At 39.2% G+C, this 17,362-nt stretch overlaps 4 protein-coding genes across 5 annotated transcripts; 1 reads left to right on the plus strand and 3 right to left on the minus strand.

Moving 5' to 3' along the window:
• The first annotated feature begins 125 nt into the window (after positions 1–125).
• Positions 126–3,587, plus strand: LOC103955985 (transmembrane 9 superfamily member 10). Its single transcript, XM_009367904.3, has 7 exons — positions 126–264; positions 997–1,161; positions 1,257–1,366; positions 1,467–1,575; positions 1,678–1,790; positions 1,906–2,056; positions 2,145–3,587. Exons 1-7 carry the CDS (start codon positions 154–156, stop codon positions 3,300–3,302), a joined length of 1,917 nt encoding a protein of 638 aa, XP_009366179.2. The 5' UTR covers positions 126–153; the 3' UTR covers positions 3,303–3,587.
• Positions 3,588–3,754: 167 nt separating this feature from the next.
• Positions 3,755–8,387, minus strand: LOC103955986 (probable cyclic nucleotide-gated ion channel 5). 2 transcript variants are annotated; one of them, XM_009367905.3, is made up of 8 exons: positions 8,185–8,387; positions 7,249–7,338; positions 6,235–6,805; positions 5,807–6,019; positions 5,326–5,621; positions 5,020–5,131; positions 4,686–4,922; positions 3,755–4,565 (listed from the first exon to the last, which is right to left on the minus strand). In XM_009367905.3, exons 2-8 carry the CDS (start codon positions 7,308–7,310, stop codon positions 3,867–3,869), a joined length of 2,190 nt encoding a protein of 729 aa, XP_009366180.1. In that variant the 5' UTR covers positions 7,311–7,338; positions 8,185–8,387; the 3' UTR covers positions 3,755–3,866. The 2 variants fall into 2 exon arrangements, with proteins under 2 accessions (XP_009366180.1, XP_009366181.1); XM_009367906.3 differs by lacking the exon at positions 7,249–7,338.
• Positions 8,388–9,017: 630 nt separating this feature from the next.
• LOC103955987 (1-acyl-sn-glycerol-3-phosphate acyltransferase BAT2, chloroplastic-like) lies at positions 9,018–12,253 on the minus strand. The gene is made up of 8 exons (XM_009367908.2): positions 12,109–12,253; positions 11,971–12,014; positions 11,301–11,373; positions 10,995–11,171; positions 10,494–10,900; positions 10,306–10,407; positions 9,826–10,124; positions 9,018–9,412 (listed from the first exon to the last, which is right to left on the minus strand). The coding sequence occupies exons 1-7, from the start codon at positions 12,143–12,145 to the stop codon at positions 9,909–9,911; spliced, it is 1,056 nt and encodes a 351-aa protein (XP_009366183.1). The 5' UTR covers positions 12,146–12,253; the 3' UTR covers positions 9,018–9,412; positions 9,826–9,908.
• Positions 12,254–14,432: 2,179 nt separating this feature from the next.
• LOC103955990 (APO protein 2, chloroplastic) lies at positions 14,433–16,688 on the minus strand. Its single transcript, XM_009367913.3, has 3 exons — positions 16,411–16,688; positions 15,952–16,298; positions 14,433–15,515 (listed from the first exon to the last, which is right to left on the minus strand). Exons 1-3 carry the CDS (start codon positions 16,588–16,590, stop codon positions 14,681–14,683), a joined length of 1,362 nt encoding a protein of 453 aa, XP_009366188.1. The 5' UTR covers positions 16,591–16,688; the 3' UTR covers positions 14,433–14,680.
• Between the last annotated feature and the right edge of the window lie 674 nt (positions 16,689–17,362).

Genomic DNA, 17,362 nt, shown 5'->3' on the forward strand with positions numbered 1-17,362 from the left:
CAAGAAACCAACCACTGAGTGATACATTCATTTGATACAATCTTACAAACGCTCTCACAGAGTCTCTGAATTGCACAGAGACATAGAGAGAGAGAGAGAGAGAGAGAGAGAGAGAGAGAGAGGAAGTGGATCTAGATCTTGTGGGAAGAAGCCATGGCGAGAGGACCTCTCGCTTTTCAGCTATGGATCTCTGTGTGTCTTATGCTCTTCTTTCATGCTCGCTGCTTCTACCTCCCGGGTGTCGCCCCTCAAGATTTTCAGCAGGTCAGCACCTTTAACTCTCTCTCTCTCTCTCTCTCTCTATATATATATATATGTGTGTGTGTGTGTGTGTGTGTGTATGTATGTATGTATATTTGTATATGATTAAACATCTGTGTATAATTGAATGTAATGTATGCCATGGCAATTTTTTGCTGCGTGTTCTTAGTTACAGACAGATCCGTATACAATTCGGCATTTGGGTGTTTACAATTACGGATCTTTTGGCGAAAGATTTCATAAATTTACGATCTTGTGACTCGAGTCATTGAGTCTAAGTTCAAGTTGCTGCATTTCTGTATATTTTTGTAAATCTCTGTTGGTTTCTTATATTGCGTGAGATGCAGACTGCAATAATGCAATATCTACATGCACATTTGTCAAAATTTCTTGTTCTCTTTCGTTCGGTTAGTGTTAGAGCTTGTATTGTCGTTCAAATGTTAAGAAAAAAATTTAATTTTCGGGGCAAAGGAAAATGCTAAGATGTGCCTGAATAGCTTTGAGGTAGTGAAATATTTTCTAAACATTGCAATTGAGGAAGAAAAAAAATACGGTACGGATTTAGTAACGTATAGACGGCCTCGAAAGAAATCATTTAAGACATCTACAATAGGTGTAGTAGGTCTCCTTCGTCAATGAACGAGCTTCGTGATTGAGATTGTTTGATGTCAACTAATACATGCGTTTTGCTATCTAATGGTGTTGTATTCACACTGTTTACCTTTGTGTGTGCAGGGAAATACCTTGAATGTGAAGGTGAACAAACTGACCTCTACAAAAACTCAACTTCCTTACTCATACTATTCCCTCCCATACTGTTCTCCGGAGCATATAGTAGACAGTGCAGAAAATCTTGGGGAAGTTCTTCGTGGTGATCGCATTGAAAACTCTCCTTACGAGGTAAAGTAGATTTTAAGAGATTACTGTTATGGTTATGTTGTCCTTCGCTTTGGTTATCGAGCAGCTATAATTTTATCTTTTTTTTTTTGTTGCAGTTCAACATGAGAGAACCAAAGATGTGCAGTGTTGTATGTCGTGTAGTTCTTAATGCAAAAACTGCAAAGGAGTTTAAGGAAAAGATAGATGATGAGTATCGGGTGAACATGTGAGTCGTGAATCCTGAATATCATGCATGTGAATCATATGCTCCTATGTGATGTGATGAACAATTGAGTTACGTTCTGATAAATTTTGTCAAACTACAGGATTCTGGATAATCTTCCTCTGGTTGTTCCTATACCACGGCTTGATCGGGAAAATGCCTTAGTGTATCAACATGGATTTCATGTTGGTCTTAGAGGACAATATGCTGGGGTAGCTGTTTGACCAATTATCATTCTTTGCATGATCTTAATTCTTTTGCTGACGTCTTATAGAAGAGTGCTGAATTTCCCTTTTTCCTTTAAACATTTGCAGAACAAGGATGAAAAGCATTTTATCAACAATCACTTAACATTTACAGTCAAGTATCACAAGGATCCAATGACAGAATCTGCCAGGATTGTCGGATTTGAGGTGAAACCATTCAGGTATTATTTGTTATTCTTTTCTATCATAGGCTAATTAGTTTGTACCATCTCTTCTCTCCAATGAGAGTTCATACGCTCATACCTATATGATAGCGGACAATTTTGGTTAATGCAGTGTTAAGCATGAATATGAAGGCGAGTGGACTAACAAGACACGTTTAACGACCTGTGATCCCCATGCGAAGCGAACAGTTAGCAGCTCTGAATCTCCTCAGGAGGTTGAAGATAAAAAGGAAATTATATTCACATATGATGTTGAGTTCCAGGTTGGTGCCCTTGCCATTTCCCAATAAATGACTTCTTTGTTTGCCGTTTTGAGTTGGGTTTCAGATTGGCTTTTGTTTAACCTTGTAGGAGAGTGATGTGAAGTGGGCATCCCGGTGGGACACATATCTTCTGATGGCTGATGATCAAATCCACTGGTTCTCAATTGTTAATTCTTTGATGATTGTTCTTTTCCTTTCCGGCATGGTTGCTATGATAATGTTGCGGACACTTTACCGGGATATCTCCAAATACAACCAACTAGAGACCCAAGAAGAAGCCCAAGAAGAGACAGGATGGAAACTGGTTCATGGGGATGTCTTCAGACCTCCAGTAAACTCAGATCTACTGTGTGTGTATGTTGGGACGGGTGTGCAGTTCTTTGGGATGATTCTCGTCACCATGCTCTTTGCAGTCCTTGGGTTCCTCTCCCCCTCAAACCGAGGTGGGCTGATGACTGCCATGCTCCTCCTCTGGGTCTTTATGGGCCTCTTTGCTGGATACTCTGCAGCCCGTCTATACAAGATGTTTAAGGGAACAGAATGGAAGAAAATCACTCTGAAAACAGCTTTCATGTTTCCTGCAACTCTCTTTGTCATTTTCTTCGTCTTGAATGCTCTTATCTGGGGCGAGAAATCCTCTGGGGCAGTTCCATTTGGAACCATGTTTGCGCTGGTATTCTTATGGTTTGGCATTTCAGTTCCACTTATCTTCGTTGGTGCATATGTGGGTTTTAGGAAGCCGTCGATTGAGGATCCTGTGAAAACCAACAAGATCCCTAGGCAAGTCCCGGAACAGGCATGGTACATGCATCCAGCCTTCTCTATCCTAATTGGAGGCATACTCCCGTTTGGGGCCGTCTTTATCGAGCTCTTCTTCATCCTTACATCGATATGGTTGCATCAGTTTTATTACATATTTGGATTCCTTTTCATCGTCTTCATTATCCTCATCATCACATGTGCCGAGATCACAATTGTTCTGTGCTACTTCCAGTTGTGCAGTGAAGACTACCTTTGGTGGTGGAGGTCGTATTTGACCTCGGGCTCCTCAGCGCTCTACCTTTTCCTCTACGCTGCCTTCTACTTCTTCACTAAGCTTGACATTAAGAAGCCAGTTTCTGGAGCCTTGTATTTCGGGTATATGCTGATTGCTTCTTATTCCTTCTTCGTGCTGACTGGTACAATCGGTTTCTATGCATGCTTCTGGTTTACTAGGCTCATCTATTCGTCAGTGAAGATTGACTGATTCGTAGTCCCAATCTGAAGGAAACGATTCTTTTGTTTTTCCACGATGATGATGTCCTCGTGGAGCGACCAACTGGGTTCGATTTTGAATATCAAAGTCGTAGAAATTCTTGTTCCTAGCCTCTCTATACAGGTCATTTTTTAAGCTGCTCTTTTTGTTTATTTGTTCTTCTACCATCGTCTTCTTTCCGTTCCATACGATAACACTTGAGAAAATCGTAAGCAATCTCCGTGCCGTCGTCGATGGCTCATCGCTGATTGCAGGAATGAAAATGGAATTCCTGTATGTATCATTGCTACTGCTTCTTTTTATTCTGTTTTCTTGTCAAACACCACCTTTGGAAACAATATAGCTTAACATCTCTTCTGTGATTAAAAGTAGAACAAACTGTGAACGCGAAAATCGTTCCGTGGCAAAAGATAAAAGGCGACGCATAACTTTCCAACCATCCGTCAATGGAAAACAATATCATACAATTTTAACATTTCATCAAGTTCCATCCTGGAATTGTGTATATTACATGGTTTATAACAACCTTGGACCAGTCATATAATACATCACAAATTAATCTGCGCCTTCAGCGCTAAAATCGGGCTCCGGAGGCTTTTGTAATTTGACTAATTCTCGAGCACTCTTCAAATTCCTGTTCCGGTGAACACCACGAAGTGCGTTTGCAGCAAACCTAGAAGCTAAAAATGTGGCACCGATACTATACGAACCGCCAGCATTGCTGCGGGCACCTCCCAAGGCTTCTGCTTCTGCTTCCTCTTCCTTACGATGAAGCTCCAAGATTTTCCTCTTGGAATAGCGGCGCCACGCTGCTTGGATAAAGCAAGCAGCCCAGGTCCGCCACTGTTGTGAGTAGAAACGGAAGGTGTGCTGAACCTGTCTACTGTGAAGGCGCCTAAACTGACTGGCAACAAATTTCAACTCTTCGGCTACAAGGGCAAAAGCCTCAACCTCTGTTACAGCCTTTACCGTCCGAGTAGATGATGGGAGGTTAGCACCAGATTTGGGATCCAGTGCCCAAGTTAGAAGCTCCTCACCACAGAAATCGCCTTCCTTCAGTAAACTGCGGTTAAAAAACCCACTCCTACCACCATCAGTTGTTACGCTCTCAAGGCGACCACGTATGATGAAAAGCATCTCGTCAACGGGATCTCCTTCCCGAACTATGTAAGTACTCTCTGTGCATAAACTTGGTTTCAGTCTCTCACAAATGGCATCAAGCAACCTCTCCTCCATATTCTCAAACAGTGGAACCTGCGATGACCAGCAAAGTGAAATTTATTGAATGATTCATGGTGGGAGGACCAACCAACAAGTATGAAAGCAATTACCACTAGAAATATACACAAAGAACGAAAGAATTACTAATCGTACCCTCCTCACTAATGCCAAACATAGGTGCCGCTTGATATCTCTCCTGAGATCCTTTGGTAGACTCTGAACTAAACTCTGCTCGTCCACGCCACGTGTTTCCAACCACTTATATTGATCATATCGCCTGACGCGTTCCCTAAGGTCTTGTGGGAGCAAGCGGTGATGCATCCACTGCTCTGAATCACGTCTTTTGACCCTCATCTCCTCAAGTCGAATGGTAAGAGATTGAAGATAGGTCTGTAACAATACCATAACACCAGAATATTAGCAATATCAGATACGATTCTGCTTTTCATGCTATATTATAAGCATCAACTGTTGCTCCCAAGTTTACCTGCATGTTTCCTATCAAAAGTGCAAAGAGGATCAGTCCAAATATAGCCAGTGCTATGGAAAATATAACTTCTCCAGGATAGGTGCTGGTTGCAAGACCCTGGCCAAGCGTACTGTATAAAGAAGCCAAAGAAAATGCTGTTAAAAGCTAAAACTTTAAAGCCCCCAAGAGGTGCAATGGACGGAGGAACAAGCATGGCAGTGACTATTTTTTGGTTTTCTAACATTACGTAAAACCACCACATAAAACATATTGAACTTTATGACTAGGATCAAGAACATTGGTTATTTCAAATGACTTCAGTACCTTAAATTCTGTAGTCCCCACCACAAACAGTAACAGTATTTGACGATGAACTTATTGGATGAAACAACCCCAGATGATAAAGCCGAATTGTAGATTCCAAAATCAAAGAACGTATTCTGGTCATCTGCCGTGCATTTTGATAAGATGGTTTCGGTAACATTGGACTGAGTTGCAATGTATTGGTTCCCGCAGTACAAGATTTTTTTATCACATGATTTTCCAATTTCAGTACAAGCCTTCTGCCAACATGTGTCATTGCGTTCTAAGGCTAACAAATACCAAAATGCCCCAACTATCTGCAAAGATAATAATTGCCCCCAAAGAAAAGTATGATTTCCATGTTAATGTATGACGATTAATAACCTTCAGAGGGAAATAATCAAATATTCATACGCAAAGAAAAAAAAAAAGGTTGAATAACATAAAGCAAGAAAACAAGGTAAAAAAAGTAGTCAAGAGTAGGAACAAAATAGGTACTCACATGACTAGCGAGCATATATAATAGCAAGTAGTATGCAGCGCCTTCCCAAGCAGTTTCAGCAAAGACGCCAGCTGTTCTTTTCAGTTCTGAAGTCAAAGGATGGACTCGAAGAAGTCTGGGAATATACTGAAATAAAACTATGAAAAGCAAAGCCTGTTTTGTAGCAAGCACATCTGAACTTTTGGACCTCTGAAGAAACCTCCAAACAACAATCTGCACCAATTACAGCCTTTTAGTTTTGCATAGAAGAAAATATAGGCTTACAGTTACCAGTTTCGTTTCAGCGTATTTTTCAGATCTTCTTCTAAATAAATGAAATATGCCAATAATTAACGATACGTAGAAACCAAAGGGCAAAACAAAATAAGAGCAAAACTATAAGAAAGAGGTATAGCCACGTGGAATAATTTAGGGAAACACACTCTTACCTGTGGTAGGGGTAGCACTGAAAGAAAATCAATGATGAAATAACTTCGTAAGTATCGCTTGGCTATTCGTGCTGGATCAATCACCAGTTCACCTCTTCCAAAAACCCGAGAAGATGGAGCAATGTAAGCTGTCCTGAACTGGAGAGCCATGTGAATAAGATAGAAAGCATCAACAATCATCCGCAATGTGGTCGCTATGATAGCCAACCTTCGATCTATGCCAAGACATGTTGATGAACTATTGATGACTGGAAGATAGAAAAACAGAGGGTCCACAGATACAGCCAGAATACATGAGATGACAAAAAATTTATTCCACAGCAGAAGAAATTTGTCCTGAGGATCATATATCTTCTTGTCTGACCCCTTAAGATCTTCAGGGAATACTGCACGAGAGATCCCAAATCCAAGTGATCGGCCAATTGACTTAAGTCCTTCAGACCCCTTTTTCATTCCTCTTTTAAAAGATGTATCCCTCGCAGGAGCAGTCCTTGTTAGTTCAATATTAAACCCACAACTTCTACCTCCTGAATCAGAAGGTGATGATAATCTAGAGTCCAGGTCATCTAACCTAGAAAATCAATAAAAAATTGCCGATAAGCACAACATTCAATGCCATTTTACCAGATGACCCAAATCTAGTTTCAACATCAACGTTCAGCTTTTCATCATCAAAAAGGAAGCATGAGATACTGACCAGGAACTATAATATTATCTTCATTCATTCATACATAATGAAACATGAATCAAAATTAATATATAGAAATACTTATAAACAAAAACAATCTACTTGAAACAATTTTTCTAAAATATTTTTTATTTAGGCAACTTGCTATCTACTTATTGGATTTCAAGACTACACACTTCCTAAAACTTTGGCAGATATGATGTCTCAACTAGTCATACGGAAGTGTAACAGATCATTGTCCATAACTAGAATCAGATCTTCATATTTGGCGTCGATGCCCTGAAAAAAAATTGCAAACTTCGACAAAGAAAAGTCACATTTTATACCTAACAAACTTGTCTCTCTGGCCTCCCAAGTACTGTGACTTGTTGTAACCACAATCCAACATTTTACCATATCAAACACATCAATTCCACCTGCATAACAAAAATAATATCCAAATTAAATGCAAAGCGATGAGCATCAAAGTCATCATGTTCAGGTCCATGTGGCTGAGCTATCTCGCATCTGACAGGATTGGCATTATCAACACCAACCAGATGGGAAGTACGAATCTATAATAATTCTAACTTCGAATAACACTTTCCCACCAAGTGCTCAACCAATTTCATTAACCTAATAATGCTAAAAAGATAAGAATCTGGTTTACAGTAAACCGAAAGTTTTATCGCTACGATGTAACCAAAAAATGCTAGTTATATAACTCAGATCCCTATAATAGTCAACAGTGCATAAACTAAGCAGTCAAAACAGTTTTCAGTTCAGATTCTCGATAATCAATTCTGCGATTCGGATAGAAAATTTTCATCATTCTCTAATCTGCTTTCCTTTGTTTTGTGAGTCTTAAACAGTTTTCAGTTCAGATTATCCAACAGCCGGATCTCTAAGGAATTCTCAATCATGTAAAGCCAAGTTCTTCCAATTCAGGGAAAATCCAAGACAACCATAGATTTCCAAAAACCACTGTTTCCTGACGCTGGCCAAATTAATTAAGAAATCCATCAGAAACCAATTAATAAAGAAACCCCTCAAAAAAAATTAAACCAAAACAAAAGCAACAAACTTGATTAAGCACAGTGGAAAAAGAACTGAAATTTCCCTTAAGACATGCAATTAAATTACAATAATTTCATATTTTGACAGAAATTTCCCTCGATTAATGGAAGAAGAAGAACCCATGTAGTATAATTGATCATCTGTGCAGAAATTATCAAAGCATATAAGATTGGGGAGAGAGAGAGAGAGAGAGAGAAGCAACTCACAGTAAAACCAGGAGGAGTCAAATTCTTATTCCGTTGCTTGCCGCCAGCGACGGGCAGAGAGACTACGGGTATATGTAACAACTGGGTGTCGAGCACAACGGAAGGAGAACGATGTCACGAAGAGGAGAGAGAGAGAGAGAGAGAGAGAGAGAGTACTTTACCGGAATTGAAAAGGAAGAAAACGAAGAAAGAAAGTCAATGCTGTTACTGAGCACTGACAGCAGCTCAACTAGCAAAACCCCATTATCCCTTATTTTTTCATTTTTTTTTAGAATTTAATAGATTTTAATCTCAAAAACTTTTTTATTTAGAATTTAATAAATTTTAATCTCAAAAACTTTTTAGCCAAACGGTGTAGGAAATTGTTATTAGTACTCTAAAAATTTCATTTTACACTCCTCATTAGTGTATTTTTCTTTTTAATTATAAAAAGTTTGAAGTGCTAAATGAGATTTTAAGAGTGTTAATAACAATTCCCTTATATTAACTCCTTATCTTAACCAGTGACAATCCAACAGAATCCTCTCCAGATCCTTTTGGTAAGGATCCTGAAGATTATTGAATTATGTCCATTCATCGTACACTGTGCAGTCAATTTTTGTCAAGTATTGTTTATATTTATTTTTAAATAAAAATATTTAAAATGATTTATGATCCTACGATGTACGATGAACCGACACAATTCACGAATTCTCAAGATCCTCACAAAGAGGATCCGGCCTCACTGACAATGACAATCAATAAAAATAGTTACTGTAAACACTTTAAATCATTTTGGTCTCATTAAGTGGAATGATCAGTTTGACAAAAATAATTGTAAAAAAATGATCATGTGAAAGTGAAAGACAAAATATTTTTCTTTGCAATTATATTCTTAGCAGCATCCACGACACCTATCCAAATTCAAAGATGTACAATATAAATATAAGAACATAATATAACATCGAGCTCAATGGGATTGGCATTCAGATTATCAACGTGGGAGGATATTTCCCTCCAAAGAAAATAAACAGTTGAAGCCTACACTGCTCAAAAACTCCTAAGAACCGGGGTCCGGCCAACCGTTCGCTTCTTTGTGGCTGTTGGGATGCAGATGTTTACTGAAAGCCGTGGCGTTTGCAAGTTTGTAAGTATGGGACAGACAGCCTCAGGCAAAGAGACGTTCCATGCTCGATCGCTTCAGATTCAGATGCAGTTTTATTGTCCTGTATCATCAGCTATCCACATCCTAACAATGAAACAGAAACACACAAGTACCAAAAACATGTTAAGTTCAATGGATTTTCTACTATGTTGCACCGGAGAATAATAGAATTTTCGTTAGTTCAAATCTGTACAAGAGACCAAGCATGTTTTTAATATTTAGACTGAAGCAAAGCCCGAACAGCATCAAGTGCAAGATCATTAAACCATTCTTTCAATGTAAACCAGAACCTAATTGGACTCCAAAACTAGACGAAACCATCCACATGGTACGCTAAAATTTCTAGGATGCTGTCTCCCAAAAGAGAATTACATCTGTACTAGAGCCAAGTCTAAACAGGCGACAATCAAACTTAAATATAGTCTGAGATGGATCTTATAAGCTTTGCCATGAGTATATATAATAAGCAAAGGGGTAATTCCACAAATTATTCATACCTTTCAGACTATTTCTACAATCCCACAAAAAGGACCAAGTATCGAACCATAGAAACCAAACAGAACAAATGGCTGTTGATAGATCAACCTTGACGATCAAGTGCACCAGCGATTACGTTTCTAGTTTCACTACACAGTACTTCTGTATCATTTCCTTCTATAGGTTTATGAATAATGACTTTAACAGCTCCAGTATTCAAGATATCCTCCCTTCCTGGAGGCATGATTTTTCCAGTTCCTATAAGGGTAATGGGCACTACTGGTACCTTGGTTTTCGCTGCAACACTAAAGGCACCTCTCTGCATGTCAACAAGAACAAGAAACTGTATATCAGAAAATCCCAATATATATTTAGAGAAGGGAGGAAGAGGTCGTAGGAATAAATTATACAGATGGAGCAACGATTACAGGTTCCAATTAAAAAACTTTCTCACAACTAAATAATCATCCAAAAGAACAAGGAATCCCAAAAGACCTCACCTTGAAAGCACCTAATGTTCCATCTTTGCTGCGTGTCCCCTCAGGAAAGAAAAAGACAGAAGCCCCCTTCTTAATAAGCTCTATGCAACGCTTAAGGCATTCCTACAGGCAAAAGCAAAGAGAACTTTAAAACGATAGTTTAGATAATGACCATATTTGTATAGATGACCACAAAGGAAAGGGAGTACCAATTGGCTTTTGCTGTCCATGCGCTTTAAAGGAATTACACCCATCAGAAACATGGCCCACCCAATAACGGGATAGAGAAATATGCTAGTCTTGCTGATAAACTTAAAGGGTCGCCCAATTGTGAAAAGAACATAGATGTCTAAAAAGCTCTGGTGGTTGGAAACATACACAGCAGGAGTATCCAGAGAAGGTAAATTCTCCAGTCCCTCATACTTGATCCTAACAAATGGTGTAACAGTAGCAGTGGCCCAAACCTTGGCAATAAAAATATGAGCTTTTCTTTTGTACCGATCCAACAACAGAACAAGAGGATGGAGTATCAGCATCAGCACAAAGAGATAAATGGCATTGAAAGCAGTAACGGCAAAAAAGCCGATCCCCCTCAGTTTTGAGACCATGTTTAGTTCTGCACTTTAGAGAAAAAACAATGCGTAAGCCAGTTAGATTTGTAATGCTGCTAAAGAAGGGGGTTATAACAGAAAAATGCTAGTTAGAGAAACCTGGAAATGGATAGTCGGCACCAGCAGCAGATCGTACAACTGTATACCTGCTCAACGTATGCTGTTTATGCAATCTAATATCATAACATGATTTTCCAAACTTCTCTTTTGCATCAAAGTCACACCACGACAATCCACCGTTCTGCCTTCGAATGCAAAACACTCTATGATGAGCCGCTGAGTAAGGAAAACAAAAGAGGCATGAGATATTATAGTCCATATAGTTCAATTACGCATAAAGGTACATTGCTTATAAGACAGCACCCAATCACGCATGACATATTATACCAAGATAGCCTAACTTACAATGACTTAAATTTCCCGAAATGGGCCATCTTTGAGGAGAGCACCCAATAGAGAGTCCCTTATAAGTGAACAGCTGCATTACAAAGAAGAATGTCATAGCAGTTACAACAGAAATGACTGGCAATATTACGCTACGGGATTAAATTAAACAAAGTGAAAGGCTTTATTCTGCATCAATACACCAAATGGTTTACAACAGTTGTGATGAAGGAAAGCCTAGCCTGCTGAACTGGCCTGTTCAACAACGATAATTTTAAAATGCACATTATATACACAGCCAAGATTGACGCACATTCAGTGATTCACCGTCATTTGCCTACAACCACCTAAATGTCGAATCCAACGATCAATCACAACAAGCAAGCTAGTTTTGAGATCACAAAATTTTCAGCTAGTTCCATAGCTGCACTCTTGAGCACCATTTTCTTCCTACGAAATTCGGATTGAAAGGCACTTAATCATCAAACTACAGATTTCCGAACATAATTAAAGAATAAAAATTTATATTTTCCCATCAAAACAAACAGGATGAAATCGTCAAATCGTCCATATACTAACTTCCCAACATAATCAAAGATTACAAATTTATCTTTTCCAATAAAAAAAAGGAATGGGAATCAAAGAAAAACAGCTAGAAAAAATGGGATAAATTCAGAAATGAAAGAATTACCGGCGAAAAAGAAGACGTTGAGGGAAGCCTCGATTGTCTGTGACCTGATACGTGGAAGTAACCATACATGTTAGCTCAAGTTTTTAACTTTCTTCAGAAAAACCAAAAAAAAACCAGAGAGAGAAAGAGGGTAATTACAGAGAAGAGCAGGGGAAGGTTGAAAAGCGACTTCCATGGAGGCTCAAAGAAAGGATTTTCCGAGAGCTGAGTCTCTCGGTGATTGTACGGGGATTAGGGGTTATAGTTTGGGAAGCACGTGAGTCACGTGGACTCAGAAATTCAAGGCATATCTGATTATATTATCATTGCGGAGAGATTTTTCATTTTGTCCGAAATACAGGAAATCACATGTTACTATACAATTAGAAAAAAAATTTCTCCAATTGTATAATAACATATGGTGTTCCGTTTCATATTCCAACAAGCTGAAAAATCTCTCCTCCTTTCCGATCTAATCCGACTCCCAAAATCCATTTTAGACTAGGGTTGCTGATTACGAGAACTTTGATAATCTGCATAGGATTGGGCATGACTAAAATACATGATTCATGTGTTTATAAGAAATTTCATATTGAGAGAATTCTTGGATTCAGATGACCAGACATAATGACTGTTTGAATCTAAATAAAAACATTTGACCCAACCCCATTCTTGTATTTTGGCCCCACCTACTCGAGACAGGCCACACTTTATGTGTCTCAACCACAAGGCCATGTGGTTGAGTCATTCAGACTGAATAATGGTACCAATTTTTCTCAATAAGCACTATCAATGTTGGTTATAGCGTGTTTTGAACAAATTAATGATTAAAATTCATAACCGTTGAATTCTTAGTCATTAAATCCTTAACTAAAAATTTAATAACCATGAATCTCGAGATATGCTATGTGTCAGGTCATTCTACACATTTTTTATTTTCTCATGCACATGAATACACAGTTACAAGAAGAACATTGACGTTGAAGGCTTGAAACCTGCAACATCTTATTTGTTCTTAGCTAGTCACATAAAGCATCACAACAAAGACTTTTCCTTTCAAAAAAATGAAAAAGAAAAGCCATCCACAAATAAATATATATGAGACAGGAGGGGAGTCCGTCAGGTAGTCAATAGTCGTTAGTCAACACTCCATTTTCACATCTAATCTCTATGAAATAAATGTATATAAGGCAGGAAAATATAAATCTTTTTGTTGTAAGAAAAAAGAGAATGAAAGCAAATAGGAGTTGACAGTTATGGAACTGAGAACTGGTGATCTATTTGCGGGGGTGAGTGTTGTCATGATGGGCGGTTCCGGACACAACTTTGGCAACGTCCAACGCAGTTGCCTCCGGCTTCTTCTTGCTGTACAAGGTGAAGTAACCGATGGTGACAACAACGGCAAAGCCTCCGATCGCCATTTTCATCGGGCAGAAGGGGGCGTTCTTAGACTGATGGAGTATCTCCGATGAATGCTGTGCTGGAGAATGACCCTTCATTTGATGTGCCATGGCTTCGAGTGTCCTCTAGCTTTCGTTTCCCTCGTTTGAACAAAGACTCTGCTGTCCCGGGGTTTCTCTGTCTCTCTTTGTTTTTGTTCAACTGTCTGTCTGCGTGCTGAGGTGGTTATGTATGCTTGTAGACAGAATAAACTGGGGATCTGAAAGAAATAGAATGCATACATGTGTAACAAGTTAGGGTGTCCAACCGTTTTTCAAGCAGCAGTAATAGGATTGTTCTGTGTCTTTGGTTTTAATTACCACTAATCACTTTTTAAGGGTCAACTAATTGACCCGTCCAACGACGCGAAAATTGCTATATGTGTCAAAATTTTCATTCCAAATATCCTCACCTTACGATCCATAGCTGTCTTCCCTGAACTTAGGATAGCTCAAGAAAGGGAGTGATTGCACTTGCAGCACTATCCCTTCGCGCTGTCGGTACAATTGCACCATACCATGCACAAGGGACCAAAGCAAAGCAATACAATGAACTAAGATCCCAAAAGACGGAACAATAAACTGCATAGCAGCATTGATGGATAGAGGAACACAGCAGCCGTACGAGAAAACCAGAAAATTGACCTTAAAAAGCAGAGCTGGGAGGCTATAGAAAACCCGACAAGTATAGAGTAAAACACTGCAGTGCTGCTGTATGCAGCATCCCAAGAGAACCAAGCCACAGAAAAACTGTAAAGGTGAACAGACAATCAAACCAGAAACAATGCTGCATTCCTGAAAATTTGACAAAGGAATGCTTCAAATGCACCGAACTGATTCTTGGACCTGATGGTTCTAATCGCTTTCAATACTTGAGATGGAGGCTGACTCTCATCCCTGAAAATTTCGTTGTTCTTCTCCCTTCACACAGAGTACACAACTTTCGGAAAACAGAACTTATTCAATCCCATACAAAGAGATCAAAATCGGTATCCTATTAAACCATTCCATTTCCTCAACTGATGTATATAAGAACTTTGAAGCTTCAATAAAAGCTTTTGGGTCGGACGACATGTTGAGATAGTAAATTGTTACATATTGTCAGATTTGTCCTCAGGTAAAAGAAGAAAGGTGACTGAAGTACTCTTCCTTTTAAATCATCCTTTTGGGATGAAAAAGCAAAGTAAGATGTACAAACTAATCATCTGCAAGAAGCTTTCCCTGTTCCGATATTCTACATTCAATTTACATTTTACTGAAAATAAGAGGGGGACAAAGATTAACTCAACTCATCAAACTACCATTTCAGCTTCTTTAATAGTGGAGGGAATCCCGACATCCAACCTCATGGTTGGTCTGTATTCTTCTGGCACAGCAGCACCCGCCTGAATGCACATTTCGACAACCGCTGGGGCTTGCCCATAGAAGTTCCTGAGCTCCCGCTCCAATGGCGGTCCATTCACATCTGGAACATGCCACACATATCTTGGTGGTATCAAGTCATTGAGCACAGCTGCCTGCCAGCCATGCTGCCCATTTCGTTGTTGGTGTTTGAAGGCCCCACAGTTCTGAGCCTTGTGCCCGCTAGGACCTACATGCACCTCTGGGCAATACCCGCAAACCCTCACCAGATACATCTTCATCAGCCTCTTGGCTCCTCTCCTCATCTGCTCCCATGCTCGTAGTGTTTCCTCAGCAAGCAAAGTTGTCTCTTCTTCATCAGAAGGAGCTATTACCTCCGAATCTAGTATTTCAGTCAAAACTGGTCTCCTGGGTCCTTCATTGTCCAGGTCTGGTAGCTCACTTTCATCTGCATCAACAAATTCACTCTTTGAAATTCGGATGATTGGCTTTCTTCTCCTTTTAGTGGGATATTCCGGGATATCAACCCCAGCCTGGATGCAGAGCTCAACTAATGCTGGAAGTCTAGGAGTTGAGAATCTCTCCTCATGAGGAATGCGTCTTCCAAGCCGATCGTAGAGGTGGAAAGCTTCAACCGGTAAGAATATGTCATCAACGGTCACATTTGGTATCCACTCATGAACACCCTTACGAATGTTAGCATTTGCACCTTTGCATGATTTGAATGGATGCCCAACAGGCCCCACGTGAATTTCATTACAGAACCTGCACAAGTTCAAAAATTTAATGAGCAAAACTTCCCTCCATTGATGCTTGTTCCTTTCCTTCCTAAACAAGTTTGAAAAAGTCCTAAATCTTAAAAACTCCATTAAACGCAATTCAAAAAAGCTCCTAAAGTTACAAAACACCATTAAAACAATTTGAAAGAGCTCCTAAAGCTACAAAACTCCACTAAAACAAATTCAAAAAAGCTCCTAAAGCTACAAAACTACATTAAACCCTATTCAAAAAAGCTTCTAAAGCTACAAAAATCCAATAAACCCAATCGAAAAAGCTCCTAAAGCTACAAAACTCCATTAAACCCAATTCGGAAAAGATCCTATGGTAAAAAAAACACCATTAATCCCAATTAAAAAAAGCTTCTAAATCTAAAAAAAAAAAAATCCATAAAACCCAAATCAAGAAAGCTCCAAGAGCTAACCTGCAAGCCTGCACAGGAACCACCTTCAAAAGCCTCTTCAAATTGTTGATCAATGTAATTCTCGCATCGTACACATCATATGCAACGGGCACAAGGGTCTTGACAAGCAAGCCATTTTTGGGAGGTGGAACCGGCGTTCTAGGCTTGCCCTTGTTGCTCTTCAGCCTCTCCCTTGCTGCCCGCCTCAGCTCCACAATGGGCACCGGATACGGCTTCTTCTCCTTCTTCGAATAGTGCTTCAGAAAGTCGGAGTTCTGGGGATAGCGATGATCACTCCTCACCACCAATGCATACGATTTCGAACTTCTCGACTTCACTGAAACCTGGAGTACATTGCCACCCTGCTGCTAAAATTAAATAAATTGAAATCAAAATGCTAAATTTACAGAACCCCAATTGAAAATGCTAAATTTACAGAAACCCCAATTGATTAATTGTGAAAACGAATGGGATTAGTACCTGAAATCGGAAAGAATCGAGGGAAGTGAGAGCCGGGTGGATGTAGGAATTCAGGAATTCTGATTTTGCAGGGAAGGAGGCGCCAAAGGTCACGAATTTGGGAGAGACAAAGTCCATTCCTTTGCCTCGAAACGAAGCTACGGCGCCATGGGAGAAGGTACGAGAGCTGCTGCAATTCATCCGTGAAAGCAGACTGCTTTCGCGGCAAAGATAGCGGCAGAGGAAGAAGAGTGTTTCGACGACCACGTGTTTTCGTGTTGTGTTTGTGATAAAATGGTTCCTCCAATGCAAGTCTGCCAGCAAAATAATTCCGCTGCTCCGGGTAAACGATGTCGTTTCCGGAATGAATTGTTTGTGTGGGAAAACCCTTTCTGCTAAAAATGTTTTTATTGGCGTGTTTGTAAGTGTTTTTAAATAAATAATTTTAAAACAACTAAAAACGCTTTTAGAGAAGAGTAGTGTTTTTCAGATACCTATTTTTACTTCTTACACAATTCTTTCATTTTTTGATCGTCGGATCGAATTAATTGAAGATCAATGGACAAAATTTTATGAGGATGTGTGCAAGATAAAAATGGGATAGTGAATAGAATTTTCATAAGAGAATGTTATTAGGTTTCAAAAGCATTTCATGCAATAAGCACATAATTGGTGCTTCAGTGCTTTTTGTAGGAAGCACTTCCAAGTGTTTTTCCAAAATTTACTTTCATTTTTTCTAAAAATGGGTACCAAATATATTTTTATCAAATGAGATTTAACCATTTTAAAAGTACTTTTAAAGTGTGTAGTTAGATCTTCCACATAAGTTTAGATGAGTGTGATAAGAATTGGAAGAAGCAATACAAATGGTTTTTCAAAATTAAATTACATTTTTACTAAAAGATTGAATTCAATATATGTCTCTTAATTTTCCCAAACGAACCCTAAATCTGAACTACCAAAGAAAAGTTCA

This window comes from the organism of the source record quoted next, unplaced genomic scaffold, assembly GCF_019419815.1.
Source record: "Pyrus x bretschneideri cultivar Hongxiangsu unplaced genomic scaffold, Pyrus_bretschneideri_v1 Contig44, whole genome shotgun sequence".
In the NCBI taxonomy this organism is placed as follows: domain Eukaryota; kingdom Viridiplantae; phylum Streptophyta; class Magnoliopsida; order Rosales; family Rosaceae; genus Pyrus; species Pyrus x bretschneideri.